Source organism: Microcaecilia unicolor, chromosome 9 (genome assembly GCF_901765095.1).
Source record: "Microcaecilia unicolor chromosome 9, aMicUni1.1, whole genome shotgun sequence".
NCBI classification, from domain to species: Eukaryota; Metazoa; Chordata; class Amphibia; order Gymnophiona; family Siphonopidae; genus Microcaecilia; species Microcaecilia unicolor.
Genome location: NC_044039.1, coordinates 220,800,482 through 220,819,438, shown reverse-complemented (window position 1 = coordinate 220,819,438; position 18,957 = coordinate 220,800,482). Strand labels below are relative to the sequence as shown.

The window sequence follows — 18,957 nt, the reverse complement described above, 5'->3', positions numbered from 1 at the left end:
AGGCATTTCCCAAAGTATTTTCTCTGCATCTGGCCTTTGCCTGTGGGTCCTTGTAAGAAGAAAGAAGCCTTCTGCTGCTCAAATAGTGGAGACCTCTTGGGTTTGTTCTGCAAGGAATGCATCGTGGGGCGGAAACCAACATACCCTTCATCTAACAGACCTCCAGGACTGCTTCAGACACACAAGAACTGGAAACAGCACTTCTCTTGCCTTTCGGAATATTTTTAATTGGGGCTTGGTGTGAGGGAATTGCGTTGCCTCTCTCTCTTTGGCCTTTGTGATTTTGTGTTTCTCTGCTTCTCTTGCCATGGCTTTCACACAGCAGTGCCATAGCTTCACCTGGAAGTTATGTTTCTTGCTCAGCTCTGTAGTAGGCCTCAGCCTGGGCCTGGAGTTTATGGGGCTGCCCAACCAGTGGGCCCGTTACCTCCGCTGGGACGCCAGCATTAGGAGCGACTTGAGTTTCCAGTTTAAGACCAATGTTTCGGCTGGGCTGCTGCTCTATTTTGATGATGGTGGGGTGTGCGACTTTCTTTGCTTGTCCCTGGAAGACGGGAGGATCCGACTTCAGTTCAGCGTGGATTGTGCCGAGACCACCATGACCAGTGACAAACAAGTCAACGATAACAACTGGCATTTCTTGATGGTGAGCCGCAGTAACCTCCGCACCGTCCTGGTGCTGGATGGAGAGGCCAAGCCAGGCGAGGTGCAGCCCCAACGTCAGTACATGAACATTGTCAGTGACCTCTTTGTGGGTGGAGTGCCACAGGATATCCGGCCCACTGCCCTAACATTGGAGGGTGTCCGCAATCAACCGGCCTATCAAGGATTTATCCTGGACCTGAAGTACGGGAACTCTGAGCCTCAGCTTCTGGGCAGCCAAGGGGTCCGACTAGAAATGGAAGGGCTCTGCACCGAGGACCCCTGTGAGAATGGTGGGATCTGCTTTCTCGTGGACAAAGAACCCAGCTGTGACTGTTCCACTACAGGATATGGGGGAAAATTCTGTTCTGAAGGTAAGAGGGACCCCTGCTCTTCTCCAATTCTTGCTAAAAACAGCACACCAACAAGGGTTAATAAAAGCCTGATATAATTCTGTGGTACCTCACATAAAGTTACTATAGTGATATACTGAGGTATCCCACAGGGAATCACAGCTTGACACCATATTATTCATCAGTATTGTGTTACTCATAACCGAGGTACTTCTGAGGGTATCACAGAACAATACTGTGTTACTCATAACAGTTACTGCAGTATGTACTGAGGTACCTCACAGGGTATCACAGAGCAATACTGTTTAACTCATAATGGTTACTGCAGTGATATACTGAGGTGCCTCAGAGGGTATCTCAGAGCAATACTGTGTTACTCATAACAGTTACTGTAGTATGTACTGAGGTACTTCACAGGGTATCACAGAGCTATACTGTGTTACTCATAATGATTACTGCACTGGTATACTGAGGTACCTCAGAGGATAATGCAGGGCTATACTGTATTACCCATAACGATTATTGCAATGATATGTTGATGTAGATCAGAGGGTATCACAGACCAATACTGTGTTACTCGTAATGATTACTGTAGTATGTACTGAGGTACTTCAGAGGGTATCACAGACCAATACTGTGTTATTATTCATAACGGTTACTGCAGCGATATAGTGAGGAACCTCAGAGGGTATCACAGAGTAATACTGTGTTACTTATCATGATTACTTTGGTGATATACTGAGGTATCTCACAGGGTATCAGAGCAATACTGTGGTACTCCTAATGGTTACTGTAGTGTGTAGTGAAGAACCTCACAAGGCATCACAGAGCAGTACTGTGTTATTCAGTGATATACTTACATAGCAATCTTGTATGAGTAGCAATCTTGTGCTACTCATAATGATTACTGTTTAGTATGAGGTACCTCACAGCATATGACAGAGCAATGCTGTGTTACTCATAACGGGTACTGTAGTATATCCTGAGGTATTTCACAGCCTGATACTGAGTATTCATAGTGGTTTACTATAGAGTATACTGTGGTACCTCACAGGGTATTACATGACACCATGTTACTTACATTAGGTACTGTATTGATGTACCGAAGTTCCTCACAGGATTATCAGAGCAGGATCCTGCATTACTATTAATACAGGGTAAACCAACGAATGAGCTGGCGTCTCTGTTGTCTATTTCTGGCATCTCCCCCCCCCCCCTCCATCAACGTACAATACAGAATTAAACGCAAAGCTCTTAAAAACAATATATATCTTCCGTCTCACTTTTTAATTAAGCAAATGAAGAACTCCTTGATCTAGACTGTAAGCGTTCTGGGGACAAGGAAAATACCCTACTGCACCTAGATATAGTACACCTGGAGCTACCGTAGAAAAGCATGAGTTGAATAACAGACTTCGCCTGGAATGAATCTATCCGGCATTGTACCTGTGCACTACGATGCAGTGCTGTGCTTCGAGTTCTCTGCTTCAGCGTCCCCTGACGCACATCTTTCTGCAACTGTAACCGATTAAAAGAAAGAGAGGTGAAGTTGAAATCCGATTACTACCGCAGAGATGCACATTACAGGCGCACAGACGCAGAGGAACTTGAAACGCAGTACCGTGTCAGACCGCGCACTGGCACGTAATGTCTAACAGTGTATATTATAACATCCTGCAAGTGTGCAGTACTGCCTTCAAGATCCTGGCAAGGGCACAATGGATTGATCATGTTATCCCTCTACTCTGTTACTTTCATCGGTTGCTATTATCCCGAACATAAGATTCAAGATTTATCTCCTTGTAGCCTCCACCATATGTATCAGGGGTTCCACTCTGCCTCTCTACTGCACTTTACGCACCAAGGGTTCATGCTCTGTCTACTGTGCTGTATGTACCTGGGTTCCACTCTCTTATCGATGCTGTATGCACTGGGGTTCCACTCTGCCTCTCTACTGCACTTTACGCACCAAGGGTTCATGGTCTGTCTACTGCGCTGTACGTACCTGGGTTTCAGTCTGTTTGTGTCCTGCGCCATACACTCTGGGTTTCTACTGGGCTGTATGCACCAAGGTTCGACTTTGTCCCTGTACTGTGCTCTATGTACCTTGGTTCCACTCTGTTTCTCATCGATGCTGTATGCATTGGGGTTCCACTCTGTCCCTGTATTGTGCAGTATGTACCTGGGTTCCATTCTTTCTCATCGGTGCTGTATGCACTGGGGTTCCACTCTGTCCCTCTGCTGTGCTGTATGTACCTGGGTTCCACTCTGTTTCTCCTCTGTGCTGTATGCACTGGGGTTCCACTCTGTCCCTCTATTGTGCTGTATGTACCTGGGTTCCACTCTCTCATCGATGCTGTATGCACTGGGGTTCCACTCTGTCCCTCTATTGTGCTGTATGTACCTGGGTTCCACTCTCTCATCGGTGCTGTATGCACTGGGGTTCCACTCTGTCCCTCTACTGTGCTTGTATGTACCTGGGTTCCATTCTGTTTCTCCTCTGTGCTGTATGCACTGGAGTTCCACTCTGTCCCTCTACTGTGCTCTATGTACCTGGGTTCCACTCTGTTTCTCCTCTGTGCTGTATGCACTGGAGTTCCACTCTGTCCCTCTACTGTGCTCTATGTACCTGGGTTCCACTGTGTTTCTCCTCTGTGCTGTATGCACTGGAGTTCCACTCTGTCCCTCTACTGTGCTCTATGTACTTGGGTTCCACTCTGTTTCTCCTCTGTGCTGTATGCACTGGGGTTCCACCCTGTCTCTTTCTTGTGCTGTACACACCGGGGTTCCACTGTGTGTCTCCAAGTCTGTAATTCCATACTCTCCTTCACGTGCTCTCTCTGCCTCTCAGAGTAATCTTTCGCTACTGCCCTCACTGGGCTTGTTTGGTTGAATTTGACTCTTCAGACCTCCTTTGCATATTTGGCTCCTGCATTGTGGGACTCTTCGCCTCCTGATCTCAGCTCACAATGCTATCTTAGTCTAAGTTCGAAGCTGGTTTGAAGACTCTGGATTTCGCTCTGGCTTTTCCAGTCAAGGATTGGTATCATCATGGCAATGACAGTGGCGTAATGTGTCTCCCTGTTGTGTTTTCCACATTATTGGCATTGAAGCTTATCCCTCTCTGTCTGGTCCTTTCTTGAATTTCATTCTATCCGTCCTCTCTTTTGTCTCTGTGATTATAGCTCATTTCCTTTCAGACGGCATCATTTTTTGATTTCTCTGATTTTTCTTTCTTTTGGTGTTATCTCTGGTTCTCTACACTGCTTGGAAGTTAGATTATTATGATTGTGTCACGATCTCTGTCTTTTAGTATTATTGATTTTGTTGTGTACACTGCTTTGATGTGAGTTTTACAAACAGCGATATATCAAACTCAATGAATATTAAACATTTAATAACCTGTTGGTCCTTTTGACCAAGGAGTTGTTCGTTAGTTTTAATTAAAAAGTGAAAGGAATATATAATGCTTTTGAAGTGCATTTCTGGCAAGTACTTTTTCCCTTTGGCCTGTCCCAAGGTAGGTCATGTAACATACAAGCCAAAAAACTCCGAGGCACCTTGCCCGCTGTACGGGAGTCCCAGAGGCCTGGGGATGTGCAGCAATTCAGCAAAGGAAAATGCCTGTTTTGTTGCCACTGGTGAGAGCTGGCTTCCTTCCAGAGAGCGATTATCCACAACACTAATGGCCATCCTGCAGCTTCTCCTGGGATCTTTCCTCTTGGCTAATCCTGGCCGGGAATGCTGATTCAGTCCCACTCGTTCATGTGCTGCTACTTGAATTTCCTCTCCCCCCCCTCCCTTCTGTTTGTTTTATTCTGTTTTGTTAATCCAGTGCCGTGTCTCGTTGCGAGACGGTCGATACCGTTTTGTTTTAATGGCTCAGCGCAATGTGTCCGGTTTTAATAACTTCCCTCCGCAGGGCTGTGCTGTAATGCAACTATTGATTCGCTCCAAGGCTATGAAACAGCAAAGCCACAGAAAGTTCTCAGTAATCCCAAAGTGCTTTCTCTGCCTCCCTGCAGCTGTCACGTTCTCTGCCTCTAGTGGCCATGGGACTAGCAGGGTGGCTGTTTCAGAAGTCAGGAATTTAGGCTAGCCAGAGTCTTCACAGCAACAGACATAGGCTGAGCTCAGCCAGTTCAGGGTCTTCCATTCCAACCCATTCTGGAGGTAGTAGCCCTAATTTCTGAACCTTTGTTCTGGAGGACCCGCAGCTAGACGTCAGGGTCCTCGGGGGTATAAACAAGCCACTCTATGCAAATAAATCTCACCAAACTTCAGCAAACCTGTTTATATAGCAAGCTGAAAGTCTGCGGGATGCTTTGGACAACAGGAAAGGAAAAGCAGGCCATTCTACAGATTTAATTAGGGACCCAGAGGTACCAAATTATTCGGCTTCAGTCTGGAAATTTTGGGATAATCTTGGATTTCTGGTCACCCAGTGTGCGTTATGGAACTTGCAGCACCGATTTCAATGGGCAGATCAGACACTACAGATCCCACGCTGCTTTGAGATGTAAGTTCAAAACCAGGATTGGCCAAAAAAGTCTCCAGATTAGAACTGGGTACCTTGGCATGTCTGGTGACCTCTTATCAATCTAAGAGAGGCTGACACAGCAATTTAGTGCAGAATTAGCGATCTCTAACTCCAGCTCAGTCTGAGGTACTGGCCAGTCCAGCTTTCCTATCTCTCCGGGCCTGTTGCCTGTGTGGCTCTTTGGTGGGAATTCAGCCTGATAAATGAAAAGGTGGCTGTTTATTGTTTAGAGCTGGTTCTGTTGACTTGTGCATCTCTGCAATATGTTGGGGGTTTGATTAATGAGAGAGATGGATCAGACCACAGACCCAAATGTTCTAGGAAACCTGACTCAGACAGGCATGAGAGCAGGAGCCGGTAAACAGTGAACCCCATTAATGTGAAATACAAAGCAGCCACGCTACCCAGTTCCTGGAGGGAGATTTGTTTGGTCAATCCTGGCTTTGAACTTGTGTCCCCAAGGAAAGTGGTATATATAGTTCCGGAGTGAAGGAGTAGCCTAGTGGTTAGTGCAGTGGACTCTGATCCTGGGGAACTGGGATCAATTCCTACTGCAGCTCCTTGTGACCAGTGCTGTAGCGAGGGCGGCTGACACCTGGGGCGGTTTGCCGCTGCGCACCCCCCTCCCCGGGTGCAGCACGGTGCACCCCCCCCCCCGGAGCTCATTCTTACCAAAGAGGGCGGGCGGGAGAGCCACTCCGCCCCGAGTGCACGTCGCTGGGAGCTGTGTCGGCTCCGCTGGTTCCCTGCTCTCTCTGCCCCGGAACAGGAAGTAACCTGTTCCGGGGCAGAGAAAACAGTGAACCAGCGGAGCTGACACCCCCCCAGCGGCGTGCACCCAGAACGGACCGCCCCACTGCCCTCCCTTCCTACGCCACTGCTTGTGACTCTGGGCAAGTCACTTAACCCTCCATTGCCCCTGGTACAAAAATAAGTACCTGAATATATGTAAACCGCTTTGAATGTAGTTGCAAAAACCTCAGAAAGGCAATATATCAAGTCCCATTTCCCTTTCCCTTATGACATCACAATATCAGAAGTGAGCCAAGTATCGGGCAGTCAAGCCATTGTGACATCACTGATGAGGTTGGCTCTTATTGGTGTAATGAGTGGAGGGGTAGCCTACTGGTTAGTGCAGTGGACTTTGATCCTGGGGAACTGGGTTCAATTCCCACTGCAGCTCCTTGTGACTCTGGGCAAGTCACTTAACCCTCCATTACCCCTGGTACAAAATAAGTACCTGAATATATGTAAACCGCTTTGAATGTAGTTGCAAAAACCTCAGAAAGGCTGTATATCAAGTCCCATTTCCCTTCCCTTCCCCTGATTGTGCAGCTCTGCAGGTCCCTTAATGTATCAAGACTGACCTAAAATCTCTCTCTTGAAACTGGGTGATGGCAGCTCTGAAAATAGAAGGCCAGATGTTCAAAGGGACATAGATTTAGAAATGGCCACATCTGTCAATTTTCAATAATGCATAAATCTAGTGCTGCTATAAATTCCCTCTAAAGCCATGACGGAGAGAGGGCGTTGTACCCAGATATGCCCCGTTACCCAGTTCCAGGCTGGAGATTTTGGGACAGCCCTGGCTTTGAACGTACATCTCAAAGCAGTGTGGGATTTGTAGTGCCTGATCGTGTCCATTGACACCTGTGCCACAAGGCCCATAATTCACCAGGCTGGGGATGCTCAGAAATCCAGAACTGGCCCAACAATTCCAGCCTGGAACTGGGTAAGTTTGGCATTTCTGTGTGCCTAATCTACCATTAGCAGCACTGTTCATTCTCTGCCCATACAGTTAAGGGGTTTAGGGTGGGACAGTGTTTTTTTCAGCCTTTATTTCTAATGGCTGAGCAGTGTCTGCGTCTGATCTTGAGCAGAGAATTCTTTTCTTTGATTGTTTTAACGTTGGAAGTCTGTTTATTCGGTGCCGAGTACGTATTGCTCCTGTGATTTCAGATGTTCTTTCTACGGTAGTTCTAGGTCAGGAGTTCCCGATCCAGTCTCGGGACACACCCAGCAAGTCAGGTTTTCAGGATATCCACTAGAGATATGTGCATGCAGAGCCTTCATTGTAGGCAAATCTCTCTCCTGCATATTCATTGCAGACTCTCTGCAAACCCATCTGGCTAGATATGTCCCGAGGACTGGGTTAAGAACCCTTGAGCCGTCCAGGACTGGATCAGCCTGGCTCGGTAGCATGGAGCCACCGCATGTGGGAAGTGAAGTCAACCAGGAGAGGTGGGGGCGCAGGGCTACAGACTCTAAATAACCTCTAAAGAGTCTGGAAATGAGAGGCTCGCTGTGCTGGAGGCTTCTGTCAAAGCCGCTGGCTCTTGTGGTTAAGCTAATTGAGCCGAAAAAGTGCTTCTAAGAGCTTAGCAGGGTATGAGAAGAAGCTGCAGCTGGCTCTGGCTTTCAGTGGTACGCGATTAGCCTGTCTCAGACCCCCCCTCTCCTGATTACAGAGACAAGAGAGAGAGAGGCTCATGGATTCTTGGGCTCATCTCCACGGTCTCCTCCACCTTAAAGAAACCGAACCAAATTTTCATTGCACTGCTGCAGCCCATGTTTACACGTGTGTGTATATATAGAGAGATTAAACCGAAGCCGTCATATGGACAGCGGGTGCTTGGGGCCAGCTTTCCCGGAAGTCCCATCTTGCGCTCTAACGGGCAGAGCTGCCAAGTTACCCGGTTCATCAGTCCTAGTTTTAAACTTCCATCCCGAAAGCAGTGTTTGATTTGTAGCCCCTGAAATCGGTGCTGCAGGTCCAATCAGAAATCAGGGACTGGTGTGATTTCTCTGACTTGCAACTGGGTAACTTGGTGGCTGTGGGTGGTGGGCTCACCCGCTGTCAGGCACATGATGAGCTGTGGCCCTCTGTGTCTTCCAAAACCAACAAAACAAGCGGAAGAAATCCAGAAAGACCAGGCTGAAACCACAGGTGGTAAGAGCACCAGAAAGTTTTATTGGGACCCTAGACGGGTCCGTGTTTCGGCCGAAAAGGCCTTCTTCAGGGGTCTTCAAATTGACAGTCTATGTTCCGTTTGGATGGCACCAGCGTTTTCATTTTCGCTTTTATTCAGTCCAGATCGTCTCGTTTCATGAGAATTTTTGGAGGAACATCCGTATATGTCAATTTGAAGTCCCCTGAAGAAAGCCTTTTCGGCCGAAACACGGACCGTGTAGGGTCCCAATAAAACTGTGGTTTCAGCCTGGTCTTTCTGAATTTCTTCCACTTGTTTTGTTGGTTTTGTGTTTTTTTTGCGGGAGATTTGGACTCTCTTTCTTGCCCTCTTTGTCTTCCTACATATGACTGTCTCTCATGGCTGGATGTGCAGGTGTCCATCGTCTGATGCAGCGAGAGCTACACCCAGGGCAGCACCTGCTGTCCCTTGATAAGGACCGTCACAGAAAAGCTCTTTTGAAACACATGATGCAGCTGGCAGGGTTACTTGTGTGCAGATCTCTCCGGGGAAGCTGTGTCTTTCATATAGCGGCTCTGTGGGGTCCTGCTCTCACCCCGTTGTGCAACAGCAATGATGCACCGAAAATCTCTCAGCTGCTTTGATGTACATCCATGTGTTATGTCAGTATCTGTTCATTCATGGGGGAAAATTGAGAGAAAAGGCACCCCCCCCCCCCCGGCTTTAAGAATCAGAGAGCCAAAGCGGGGAATTCAAAAGCCGCACTGAGGCAGGGCCCACGGGTGGCTATAGTCAGCCTGCAGAAGGAATCAATGCTCATCCCTCAGGAGGATGCTGAGACACCCCTATCTGTGTGACAAGAGTCACAGATGACCTCGGAGGATCTGATAGGTCCATACACGTGACTTTACACCCACTGCATGAGCCAATCAGATGTGCACTGTTCCTCCCCAGGATCAGGGACAGGGAAGGGATTTCTCAGGACACATTGGCTGGGGGGCTGCTCGAGAAGTTCAGGGCACAGAGGGTAGCATTTTCTTTTCAGCTTTAAGGTGGAGGTAAATTATCACCTGGCAATGGCTCTGATGCTTGTCTGACTGCTGCTGGGACTCACTGAGAGCCGACAGTTCAGTGCTGTGTACACTGATGGCACTTTCTAGCCCAGGGGTGGGTAACCTCAGTCCTCAAGTGCCACAACCCAGTTGGGTTTTAAGGATTTCCCCAATGAATATGTTTATTTGCATACAATGGAGCCAATGCTTGCAAATATATCTCATGCATACTCATTGGGGAAATCCTGAAAGACCAACTGGGTTGCAGGCCTCGAGGACCGAGGTCGCCTAGCCCTGCTCTAGCCCCTTGGTGTTCCAGTCCTTGAGGGCCACCAATAGGTCAGGTTTTCTGGCTGTCCCTAATGAATATGCATGAGAGAGATTAGCATGCCAACCACTTCCTGAAAACCAGACTTCTTGGTGGCCCTGGAGAACTGGAAGTGAAGACCAAGGTTCTGACCCATCACAATTAGAGCTTTGCTATGTTCAGTCTTCAGTTAATTCTTAATGTTGTTCTTTGCAGATGGTAAAAATTCAGTATTGTATGTACTCAAACCGTTTGCTAATATGAAAGCGGCAGCAGGAGTGGGGTTCTTGTTGTGAGCCCACTTTGTGTCCTCAAACCACGGAAAAAATTTGCAAGAAGGACGGGAGAGAAGGAGAGCCAGTGCCCCCCCACCCCATCCTTCAGCATGTTCAGCCTCTCTAACCTTGTGTTTCTTTTCAGCACCCCCTTCTGATGGAGGGGAGAAGGGTTCAGGTTCTGGGGTCTAAACCTTGCAACCCAGCCCCTGCTTGGTCCTGACCCAGGGGCACAGAAGGCTTTCGTGTATCCCAGAGCAGAGCCATCGACGGAGCAGACTTGAGAGGTTCTGGAGGACATTTGAAGGGTCCTCCCGGGCTAGGGCTCAGTGTTTTTCTCACTGTCTCCTGACATTTCTCTCTTCTGAAGGGTAACAAAACTTTCCTTTTCCCCCAGGCACGAAGAGTGAACTTGTGAAATGTTGTTTTCTGCCGACCAGCAGTTCTGACCAGGGCATAACTGCACCATCCCACAATCCTTCAGTGCAGACATGATTTGCTGCAGGTGGTAAAGTGAGGGAGATATTTCACGAAAGAAGCAGGATGGGGCGTTAGTTGAAAGGTGTATGCAGTGCACACATATTGGGGGTCCCAAAAAACAACAAGGCAAACTCCAACGTAGATAACAAAACAGCAGATACAAAACGGAAGACTGTTCAAAAATGTATTGATGATGTCAAATAGCAGACTTATTGCCCGACACAGGCCGTGTTTCGCCCAAGAAGGGCTGCGTCAGGGGCAAAAATCTTAGAGATATCATTCGTCGTAATAAATGTTATTCACAAGAACCTTGAAGGCATGTGATGATCGTCATTAGTATAGCCTTCAAGGTTCATATGAATAACATTTATTACGACGAATGATATCTCTGAGATTTTTGCCCCTGACGCAGCCCTTCTTGGGCGAAACACGGCCTGTGTCGGGCAATAAGTCTGCTATTTGACATCATCAATACATTTTTGAACAGTCTTCCGTTTTGTATCTGCTGTTTTGTTGTGCACACATATTGTGCGTTGCCTGTATGTGGGGTAGTTTTTGTGACAGGACTTATGTGAAATGGCATAAAGGGATGGTGCACCTCCTCCTCTGAAGATGGAAATGCGTGTGTGGGATCCTCTCTGCACACGGATCCTGTAAAAGGAGCTGTAATCATGCGGAGCCCCCTCTTTTCCATGTGTGCATCCCCCACCCCAGGTTTTTTTTCTTTTTTATTGATATTTTAAATTTTACATCACACAAGCTTAAAAAAACTTGTAAAGAAAGTTCAGTTAGTTACAATTAATTAAATTTAGTTGAAGATAATTCTAATAAGGAAAAACAGAGAATAAAAAAAAAAAACCTTAACCTCACAAAAGTCCAGAAGTTGAGTCCATTGATGCTCTATATTGGAGATATAAGGAAAATACTTCAACATATATATCGGTTGCAACAGATTCACCATCAGATAAACAAAGGTTGTTACTCAGTCTTAGTAGTTTTTGATGTTATAAAAGAAGAGAGTTTACTGGGATCATAATATACATATTTCATTGACTGATAAGTGACCAAACATTTACATGGATACTTAAGAAAAAATGTAGCACCGATTTTTATTGTCTCTTGTTTCATCTGAACAAATTTCTGACGGCGTTTTTGCGTTTCCCTCAAAACATCTGGAAATACTCGAATTTTTAATCCATTGAAAGTTTTATCCTTATTTTTAAAAAAAACATCTTCAATATCCAGATCTTATCTGGAGTTAGAGCTGCTGTCGCCACCGAGGTGGTTGGTATTATTTGATCTAATTCAGAAGTTTCCAGCAAAGCTGTAACGTTAAGCTCTTGATTATCCTGGTTGTTCTGTGTCTGATGTTCCTCCATTTTCCTCACGGGAAGGTAAAAAACCTGTGCAAATGGGGGAATATTCTCTTCCCCTATTTCCAAAGTTTCTTTAAAGTAAATTTTTAACATCTCTCGGGGAGAGATCAGAGATCGTTGTGGAAAGTTATTAAAACGCAAATTATTTCTCTTTGAGCAATTTTCCAAGATCTCTGTCTTTCTCCTAAGATTATTAGTCAAATCTTTAAGCACAGTCATTTGTAGTTTCTGTTGCAATTCCCCACCCACAGTTTTATTATAACACTTATTTCCCCGGTGTAAAAGTGGCTTTAACATGGAGCATGTTTCATAAAACTATCCCCGGACTGCGCATCATTGTGCACATAGGGGCTGATGCTAGAACTGGGAGGCACAGGTGATGCGAGCAAGAAACTTGCTGCTTCGGGAGGGAAACCCTTGTTCAGGGTTTGGGATAGCCAGTCTTGTCTAAATCAGGGGCGTAGCCAGACTTCGGCGGGAGGGGGGTCCAGAGCCTGAGGTGAGGGGGCACATTTTAGCTCCCCCCAGTGCCGCCGCCCCCCCTGCCATTGCCGAATGCCGCCACCACCACCTTTGACCCCCCCCTGCCGACGACCCTCTCGACCCCCCTCCCGCTGCCAACCCTCCCCCACTGCCACCGTCGCCTACCTTTGCTGGCGGGGGACCCCAACCCCCGCCAGCCGAGGTCCTCTTCTTCCGGTACAAGGCTTCATTCTGTTTCTGTGAGTCTGACGTCCTGCACGTTGTACGTTGTACGTATAGGACGTCAGACTCACAGAAACAGAACGAAGCCTTGCACCAGCGGGGGAGGGTTGGCGGCGGGAGGGGGGTTGAGAGAGTCGTCGGCAAGGGGGTCCAGGGCCAAATCTACGGGGGCCCAGGCCCCCGTGGCCCCATGTAGCTACGCCACTGGTCTAAATTAGGAAGAGACATTTCAGTCACCATGAAATCACTTTAGAATTTCCTGGCATTAGCAGCTGGAGAAAGATCAGCTTCTGCCATGAAGTGAATCCAAAGAGGAACGACGTAGTTGAGAAATATTGTGGGACGTTCAAGCTCTTTTTTTAAGCTAAGTGGTTTTTGGCAAGCTTGCTTTTTTATTGTATACTTTTGTAGATCTTTATATTTGCGAAACCCTTTCATTTGTTATGCTTGTTTGATTTTGAATAGAGAAAACAAATTTTTTGCAATCAGTTCTTTTTCTCCTGTTTGGAGTTTTTCCCACCGATTCTTTTTTTTCCTAGTTTCTGACACCAGTGATAGGAATTGGACTTCCTGAATGACCTACTTTACAGTGTACCTATGGCCCCCTATTGGGAGTTTTGAGGTGTCAATTGTTTAATTATCTAATATCATTGGTCCTTTAAGTGAATTGAGTATAAGACATAGTTGATACAAACCCTAGACAATTTTGTACTTATTGTGTGTAATTAATATTAAATAAGTGAACTCCGGGATTCTATAAAAGACTGAAATGATTTAATTATTGATGTCAATAAAGCACTTAATTGACAGTAATTATGATTTGAGCGCTAACCTGGCTGCGCTATTCTGTAACAATCGGCACCTAAATTGGATTGTGTGCAACTCCAAAGGGGATGTGGCCATGGCATGGGCGGGTCAGGGGAGTTAACAAAAAATGTGCAGAGTGGTACAGAATAGCCGGAATATTTGCCTAACTTGCAAGCCAGAATTTACACCTCCAGGTTTCAACTGGCATAAATCCTCACACCCAAAGTTGAGCATGGAATTTGGCACTGGTTTACAGAGTCCACATGGATGCAGGCAGGGGGGGAAGTCTTGCCTCACCAATTTGCTTCATTTCTTTGAAGGCGTGAATAAACATGTGGATAAAGCTGAGCCAGTTCATGTAGTGTATCTAGATTTTCAGAAAGCTTTTGACAAAGTTCCTCACAAGGGACTCCTGAGAAAATTAAGGAGTCCTGGGATAGTAGACAATTATGTCCTTCTGTGGATTAAGAATTGGTTATTGGACAGAAAACAGAGGGTAGAGTTAAATGGTCATTTCTCTCAATGGAGGAGGGTGAACAGTGGAGTGCCACAGGGATCTGTACTAGGACCAGTAATATTGAACATATTTATAAATGATCTGGAAATCGGAATGATGAGTGAGGTGATTACGTTTGCAGATGACACGGGACTATTCAAAGTTGTCAACATGCATGGGGATTATGAAAAATTGCAGGAAGACCTTAGGAAACTGGAAGACTGGGCATCCAAATGGCAAATGAAATTTAATGTAGACAACTGCAAAGTGATGCACATTGGGAAGAATAATCCAAATCATAGTTATCCGATGCTAGGGTCCACTTTAGGAGTCAGCACTAAAGAAAAAGTCCTGGGTTTCATTGTAGACAATACGCTGAAATCTTTTGCCCAGTGTGTGTCTGCAGCCAAAAAAGCAAACAGGATGCTAGGAATTATTAGGAGAGGGATGCAAAACAAGACCAGAAGTATTATAATGCCTCTGTATGGTTGCATGGTGCGACCTCACTGTGAGTATTGTGTTCAGATCTGGTCGTCATATCTCAGAAAGATATAGTGGAATTAGAAAAGGCTCAAAGAAGAGCAACCAAAATGATAAAGGAGATGGAACTCCTGTCGTATGAGGAAAGGCTAAAGAGGTTAAGGCTCTTCAGCTTGGAAAAGAGACAGATGAGGGGAGATATGATTGAGGTCTATAAAATCCTGAGTGGTTTGGAGCGAGTGGAGGTGAATTAATTTTTCACTCATTCAAAAAGTACAAAGACCAGGGAACGCTCGATGAAATTGCAGGAAAATACTTTTAAAACAAATATGAGGCAATATTTTTTTCACTCAACGAATAGTTAATCTCTGGAACTCGCTTCAGGAGGACAGGACTGCCGAGAGGTGGTGGGGGGGGGGGGGGGGGGGGGCAGGTGGGGAAAGATTTCCCCAGTCCCGGCCTCCAAGGAGGGCCTGGCACAGGGGTCTGCCTCTCTTCTGCTCCTGAGGGACCCAGGTGATCATGTTAATGCAATCACCTGGGTCCCGACAGGAGCAGGAGAGAGACGAGACGAGACTGGTACTGGGCCCCCCTTAGACTCCAAGGCTTCTGCTGGTGGGGCTTCCCCTCATGTCGCACATGCCCAATTCCATCAAAACCGAGCATGTGCAATGTGAACAGAAGCAGGAGGAGAACAACACTGGAGGAAGGCCTTCTGGTGGTGGGGCTTGGGGACCCCTGCCAGCCAAGGTATGTGGAATTGTGGTGGGGGGCAGGGAACTGGGACAAAAAGTGCCCCTCAACTTTGGACTCTGGATCCTCCCCCAATTTTTGAAGACTGGCTATACGGGACCTGGGGGGGGGGGCAGCAGCGGGGGTCCTGGCTAAGGGTGCAGCAGCAGCTGAGGTCCTACCCTGGGCCTCGCTTAGTCTCTCGGTGGCCCTGCTGAAGGATGTGGTAACAGCGGTTAACATATCTGGGTTTTAAAAAGGTTTGGATAAGTTCCTGGAGGAAAAAGTCTATAGTCTGTTATTGAGATGGACATGGGGAAGCCACTGCTTGGCCTGGGATTGGTAGCATGGAATGGTGCTACTAATTGGGTCTGTGCCCAGTGGCGTAGCAAGGGCGGGGCGGTGATGGTGGTCCGCCCCGGGTGCACACTGCTGGGGAGGGGTGTCGGCTCTGCTTGTTCCCTGCTCCCTCTGCCCCAGAACAGGTTACTTCCTGTTCCGGGGCAGAGGGAGCAGGGAACCAGTGGAACTGACCCCCCCAGCAGCGTGCACACGGCAGGCAAGAATGCACTCGGGGGGGGGGCTTGGGTGATGTGCCGAGGGGGGGTGATGCACCGAGGGGGGGGCTTGGGTGATGCGCTGAGGGGGGGGGGGTGATGCACCAAGGGGGGTGTCATGCTGCACCCGGGGGTGGGGGAGGTGCGCAGCGGCGAACCGCCCTGGGTAGCAGCTGCCCTCGCTACGCCATTGTCTGTGCCAGATACTTGTGACCTGGATTGACCACTGTTGGAGGCAGGATACTGGACTAGATGGACCATTGGTCTGACCCAGTCTGGCTATTCGTATGTTCTTATGCTCTTATTCTATAAAGAGAACTCATCCCAGTGCACCCTTTGGAGAATAACGTTGAGTGTTGTTTTTTTACTGGCATCTGATTTTCAGAGCCATTTCTAGATTTTCCTCTAAGGAAGCTACAAACATGTACATTTAAATCAAAAGTAAATACTTTTTCATAATACTGTAAGTAATTCATGTATATGAAGCAACAATAAGAACGACCTTCATGCAAAAAATGGGATAAAAATAGAACCAATTCCAAACTAAAACTGGAACGAATTGTCTTGTCCGTGTTTCTAAAATCCAAAGGGTCAGCCAGGTGCCTTAAAATTCAGCCTGGCCCAACGATTCCGATGACGTTCTTGGTTTTTACCTTCTCGTATGTTCTGTTTGGATTGATCTGTCTGTTTACCTTTCGGGAGTTTAGGTCTGGGCTGGTTTTGCCTCTCAGTTGCCAGAAAGGATTAACTTGGTGTTTCTTATGTGTCTAAGTAAAATCCTTGCCTGGCATTGAGTCTTAACAGGTGCATAGTCAGTCCTTGGATTTAGGGGAGGGCCTGAGCCCAAAGTGTGTGTGGGTGGGGTGAGTGGAGCCACAAAATTTTGCCCCGCCCCTCCTCCTACATGACCTCACATACATGAGGTAGTGGGGGGGGAGAGGGGGGTCCCCAAGCCTCGCTGCTGTAAGTCCTCCTCCACCCAAAGCCTGGCAGTTGGTGACGTTTTATCTGGGCCACCACTTTTCACAAAACTGAGCATACACAGGAGAGGCCCACCCACTGCGCATGCTAGGTCTTCACGCAAGCGCAGTGGTGGGCTTCCTTCAAAACCAAGCATGTATCCAAGAAAAGTGCCACCAACTGCCAGGTTTTGGATGGTTGAACACTTCCATTGGCAGAGCTTGGGGACCCCCGCCATCCAAAGCAGCAGAGAGCACCTCAATTGTTGGGAGACCTGAACCCAAATTGAGGGGCCCAAGCCTTCAAGGTTACCCCATAGCTACGCCACTGATAAAATCCTCACAATTGTCAGTTTGCGTCAAGGTCCTGCTCCCAACTCAAGAGGAAAAGCATTTGAGTTAAGGAAAGTTGGGAAGGCAGATAGACTTTTCTGTTGTAAAAGCGTTTGTTTATATAAGCTCCTTTCAGGACTTTCACCAGCCCATTCAGGATTCAGGACCATATTATCTTTGTGTAGTGATGGGGTGTATAGCATTTTGCTACAGCACTCCCTGCTGGCATGGCTCCAATGGTTTGGCCCACCCCTATATAAGAAGCTCCCGGGCTGCAAAAGTACTACTACTTTCAATACACCCGATGTGACTCCAACTCTCAGACACCACCCAGCCGTTAGAAGGTGGAGAAAAAAGGCCTCAGTAATACCACCCAGCCAGCCTGTATTATCCAGCTATAAGGCGTGGGCCCGGTATACTATCATCTGGCCAAAAAAACTCCACAGTTTCTTATGCTGAAGCGTTTACTGAAGAGTCCAAGTAACAAACCTGTGTGTATGTACAGAACACAGAATGTAGAAAATCAATTCAGTTTACTTCTAGGCAATGTTCAATCACATCAATTAAGAATAGATGTACAACTTTGGTGCGACAGCCCCACAGTACTTCTCTGAAGATCAATCTTGTGTCTCCTATTCATCCAGCGCTTCGCTGCTCCAATTTACCACCAAGTTGGTTCATCCAAACCCACGAAACCCAACAGGGAGTTCCTGTTTCGCATAAGCTGCATCAGGGGTTATTTATTTATTTGCTGCATTTGTATCCCACATTTTCCCACCTCTTTGCAGGCTCCATGTGGCTTACGTTATGCCATAATGGTGATCGCCATTCCGGAATGAGAAATACAAAATAGTGTTACATTAAAGATCATAAATGTTGAAGTAAATATAAAGTAAGTTAGATAGACAGTTCATTTCAGGGAAGAGAGAAAGGAGGTGATGCGTTATTATTATTATTTTATTTATTGCATTTGTATCCCACATTTTCCCACCTCTTTGCAGGCTCAATGTGGCTTACAATACATCATGAGTGGTGGAAATATATTAGAAAATAGATACTTAGTGTTACAGAAGGATCTTGGGCAACATGATAATGATAAAACACGATAGTTGTATAACGAGCAGATATTGTAAGACAGTTCTGAATATATGTGGAGGAGTTGTGTATATTCACATTGGTTGATCTTTGTGGTAAGCCTTGTTAAAGAGATGGGTCTTCAGTAGTTTGCGGAAGTTCGTTAGTTTGTAGATCGTTTTTAGGTTGCGCGGCATTGCGTTCCATAGCTGAGTGCTTAAGTAGGTAAAGTTTGACGCGTGTATTAATTTGTATTTTAGACCTTTGCAGTTAGGGAAGTGCAGATCAAGGAATGTGCAGGATGAGTTCGTTGGTGAAAATTGATTGAAGCAGTCAGGAGTAGAGAGTTCGGTTTTATCTGATTTTGGTAGAATTTTGATGTTAGGTCATTTATGATGGCTCATTATGGTATATCTTTTTGAACAGGTTGGACTTTAGTAATTTCCAGAAGGCTGTTAGGTCGTGCGTTGTGTCCAAACTGTTGAGTTGCAAATTTAAGCAGGTAACTGTGACAGTAAGACGCCAACTCCGCTCTTTAAGCCAGACCCCCTAGTAAGCGGTGGTGATGGCTGCTCTTTGTGGATTTCTGTGGTTGAATCATAGTGCTTGGTCTGGGTTAGAGAATGTGCAATGTGAAGTCTCCCTTGAATCTTAGGTTACTTGTCCATGTGCGTGTGTGTACAGGCCAGAGGTTTCACCATCCTGCTGCAAGAATCCGAGGAGTGAACTAGAGAGCCTGAGCCACAAGGTGAGGAGAGGAAGAAGCAAAAAAAAGCACCAGGAGAAGGTCAGATGGGGAAATCCTTCCCTTGAAAGAGTGTGGAAAATGAGACCTGAGAGGACAGACTTTAAAGTTAAG

General features: G+C 46.7%; 1 protein-coding gene across 1 annotated transcript in view; it reads left to right on the top strand.

Annotated features, from left to right (window-relative positions):
• Positions 1–307: 307 nt before the first annotated feature.
• NRXN3 (neurexin 3) overlaps positions 308–18,957 on the top strand; it is a 1,814,506-nt gene continuing 1,795,856 nt past the window's right edge. Inside the window, 1 exon segment of the mRNA XM_030213725.1 lies at positions 308–1,016. Coding sequence (XP_030069585.1) covers positions 308–1,016 — 709 coding nt within the window.